At 34.4% G+C, this 4336-nt stretch overlaps 1 protein-coding gene across 1 annotated transcript in view; it reads right to left on the reverse strand.

Moving 5' to 3' along the window:
* Window positions 1–4336, reverse strand: part of SEC24B (SEC24 family member B) — a 129303-nt gene that overhangs the window by 25227 nt on the left and 99740 nt on the right. Inside the window, exons 12-16 of the mRNA XM_012655082.1 lie at window positions 2987–3105; window positions 2595–2650; window positions 2142–2348; window positions 912–1035; window positions 338–506 (exon numbers count right to left, since the gene is read on the reverse strand). Coding sequence (XP_012510536.1) covers window positions 338–506; window positions 912–1035; window positions 2142–2348; window positions 2595–2650; window positions 2987–3105 — 675 coding nt within the window. The remainder of the gene's footprint in view (window positions 1–337; window positions 507–911; window positions 1036–2141; window positions 2349–2594; window positions 2651–2986; window positions 3106–4336) is intronic.

The raw sequence follows: 4336 nt of genomic DNA on the forward strand, positions 1-4336 counted from the left end.
GGGCTCAAGTGATCCTCCTGCCTCAGCCTCCTGAGTAGCTGGGACTATAGGTGCGAGCCACCATACCTGGCTAATTTTTCTTATTCTTTTGTAGAGATGGGGTATTGCTATGTTGTCCAGGCTGGTCTTGAACTCCTGGGCTCAAGCAAAGTGCTGGGATCACAGACATGAGCCACCACGCCTGGCCCAATAACTATATGTATTTATAACAGGGTAGCGGCTAACTGGATCAAACAGAAAGTCTTCTATGATGAACAGTCATCATCATAGGTAGGCAATACATGAAATGCTTATTGATTTTGATATATAAGTATTTAACATAAAGCGTAAATTTTACAATTTCATACCTTTAGTACATCTTATTCTCATAACAGCTTCAAATCCAATTTTTCTTGTGAGGTACCGTTTTAGGTCTTTTTGTAACTTTTCTGCTTGTGAAGGATTGTGAGTATAGTGGAAAGATGGATAATAATAGATGCACCCAGCAGAATACTTGGACATGCAAGCTTTAGAGAGAAATACAAAAAGTATTAGCTACCGAAATAATGATATTCTGCTTGTCCGACAGTAGTACAGCCTCCACATTATGAATAAATTTAAGTCATGAGAACATTTAAGCTGTCAAAATAAGAACAGCATATAAAGCTGAGAAAACAGAAACATTTATAAAATATACAATAAAGTTTATTATCGAGCAGAATGGTAAGGGAATCATTTTACATAAACAAAATACTAATGGCATTTTATATTTGCATAGTGCTTTAAAGTTTACTGATAATTTTCATAGATATTCTGTATCTAATTCACCTGCCATTCTCCACAAAATACTGAGAATGCTTACTGAAGAGTTTAGATTTAGTTATGTGTTAGAATGTTTATGTAGACAGATAAGCACAGTGGTATTCCCTTACCTAGAGAAGCAAGATCAGAATACTGTGAACTCAGAAGGAATAAGTCCACTGCAGTTTGCTGTCCTGAGCAATCTAAAGCCAGTTTCTTATAAAAATCAGTTGCAGGGCCAAGATGTTGTACCACCTAAGTCAACACACCATAAAGAAACAGCTAGAAATCCTTAATTATGCATGTATTTTTATGTCACTCTTATAATAAGAAAGAGGATAACCTCTGTCCCCCTACCAAACTAAGGAGTTTTTAAAATGTCTAGGCAGTTGGCATAGATTTCCTACAGTAAGAATAGCTTATCTTTACAAAAAGCACTTATGCACCAGCACTGCTTGAGATGTTGGATATAAATTAAATAATCTAATTTTTATAACACATATTTCACATGGTTTTTATTATTTACATTTTACAGATGAGGAAACTCAGGCAAAAACTGATTAAGTAACTTGACCAAGATTACATAGTTATTGAGAAGTGGATGCCAAAACATAAACCTAAGCAGTCTGGCTCCAGCGTGAGTGCTGTTAAGCGTTATTTAAACTGTTATATAACAACATGATAGAATGCACGATTAAGAAAGGCTTTCCCTTTGCTATGAGGAAACTTGAGCTGAGGTGGTGGCCTGGAGAAGAGTCTCCATGTTATATAGCCTAACAGAATGTCAATCCTTTTTTTTCTTTTTTAAGATAAGGTCTTACTCTATCACCCAGGCTAGAGTACAGTGGTGTGATCACAGCTCACTGCAGCCTCAAAGTCCTGGGCTCGAGCGATCCTCCCTCCTCATCCTCCCCAAGTGCTAGGATTTAGAGGTGTGAGCCACCGTACCTGGCCTCACTTTCCAAGTTTTATACAATGATCTGTATTAGATTTATAATTTAGAAGTTTATTAGTGTGAGCATATGAAATTATAATAGCTTGCATTTAGTAAGTTTTACCACTTATGTAATAGAAAAGAGCACTGGAGTCAGAAAATCAAGTCACGTCTTTACCATTAAGTAGCAAGATACTTTCCTCATCTGTAAAACGAGAGGGTTACAGTAAATGATTTCTAAATTTCTACAACTTGCAAAGTAATAAAAATAATATACTGCAACACAAAAACAAAGAATTTGAGTTAAATTCTTACATTTTTTATTATTAATGATGCAGAAAAGCAGAATAATAAACAAATAATTACACAGGCTATAGAGGTAGAGAACACCATTTTTAATATGATAAAGACACTAAATGTAAAATACCTTTGTACTTGATCTCTGATTAGGATCTTCTCTGGACTGCAGAAGTCCTGCGCCCAAGGAAGGTAACTGTGTCTGAAATACAGACACACGGCCACCTGTTGGAGACATTAATTTAAAGGCAGCCTGAAGCGCAGGGCCAAGGGCACTGTGTGTTTCTCTTGTATTGGTGAACATATTTGGTAATGCGTTCAATAAGTCTTTTATAAGCTGGGAAAACAAAGATGAAAAGTTGAATTACTGAGCATTCATGGCAATATTCTTAAAAACATTCCGGAGTATACTATGTGTCCCTGCATTTCTGGGGACTATAAACCGAGGAGTTGATAGATATGCTACCTACATTGTTACTGTCTGCAATATTAACATATCAACCAAACAAGTATTACACATTTCAGTTAATAGTTGAAATAACAGAAATATTTTGATACGTTAAGAAAAACAAATCAGTCTCACCTCTTTACTTTCGTATAGATTCACAAGTAAACTGTCCGGTGTAGGCAAAAAAACATCTACGGGAAAAACATATTTTCATCAACAAATCAAGTCAAAAGAATATAACAAATCAGAAAATCTTAGTTTTTATCAGGTTATACATGTAATGTGTACTATAATATTACTTTATTAAGCATACATGCTCTCTATATATTATACATACATGTGTGTATAATATATACACAGGCATAAAAAACTAAGAGTCAAATTATTTCCAGAAAAACAATTATTTCGAAACAAATACCAAAGTGCACGAAATTATTCTCACAGCATATAACAACATGTATTGTAAAATAAAGCAGCCCCCATCTCAAAGTCTATAATTGGAAAACCTTATTTGTCTGACTGCCTACCATCTATATCGGACACAATCAACATCTGAGGCTGTGATAATCCTTCTTGTAAATTGTAGAAATGAATAGTGCTATCAAAGGTCATGAATCCTATTCTTGTTCGTGAATCTCCAGGAAGCCTAAAGATGAAAAGGACAATTTTAAATTCAAAGTGCTCAGCAACATATTTTATTTCAGAAAATAATGAAACAGTAAACTAAGTCTAAGGATAATTACACATACGCTTTTTTATAGGGGACCGACACTGACCCCTATCTAAACTAATACATATCGGAAAAGGGCAAGGGTGAAAATTTCCATTTTCAGATGAAAGCACTGGCATATTTAAAATTCACACTTCAGAAAACTGAACTACTCCATATGTGAATAAGAAGAAACCAAAACTAAAAATGAAACGATTAAAAAACACAAAGACTGCTTGCTAACTTACCTTTGAAACATATTCTTTTTCAGGGAAAATTTAACTCATATTTTCAGTTCCAATTTTACAACAATGGTATATTTTGTTTAAGGGCAGAATGGCAAATGAGTATTTTCCAAGAAAAGATTGAATAAAATGCCAATCAGATTTTAATGTGTAAAATTTTAAACAAAAATCACACTGAAAAACATTGGAACACTTATCTATCATCGATCTTTCCAAATTTTTTCAAAAGTCAATGCCACCACATAAAAGAAAAAATTGCCATTTCCTTATTAATAATAAAATAGATGCCTCATCTTACAAGTATATTTCAAAGTACCACCAACTATGTTAACTTCAGTTATGCAATTTATTGTTTTAGCAATGCCTTTAAAATATCTTCGAATATCATAAGATGCCAAAACAGAATGTGCATCGAAGCATGAAGGATTATTAATGTTACGGACAACTGACCAGGCTACGCACATACAATCTGCAAGGCAGGTCCAAAGCCTTTCAGACAACAGAATGCAACAAGCTATGTTTGTGTTCAGTTTCCCAATACTGGTCAAGATTTATGATGTTTCCACAGACTAATCTTCATCTCTTTGAAGTTTCTAAGGTCACTGAGTACTGGGGTCACCTGTTACTGGTTAGAGTGGAGACTACTGATCTACCCAAGTTCAAAATACACAGTTGAGCTGTAACTGCTCCAGCATCAAACTCCTCTTTTTCAAAGATGTTTCCCAAGCCCTTTCCAAAAACATACTACTATGTTGTTGCTCTATCTTTTCACTTTTACAATTTTTTTTTTTACTTTACTAATGCCTCTATCTTCTGCTAAATCCAACAAATATTTTCAACACTATTTTCCATTCTCAATTTTACACTTTCAGTTTTGCACAGTCTGTTTAATTTGCAAGTAGTTAGTCATTTATCTTTGTCTG

The sequence above is a fragment of the Propithecus coquereli genome, unplaced genomic scaffold, assembly GCF_000956105.1.
Source record: "Propithecus coquereli isolate 6110/MARCELLA unplaced genomic scaffold, Pcoq_1.0 Scaffold46, whole genome shotgun sequence".
Classification (NCBI taxonomy): domain Eukaryota; kingdom Metazoa; phylum Chordata; class Mammalia; order Primates; family Indriidae; genus Propithecus; species Propithecus coquereli.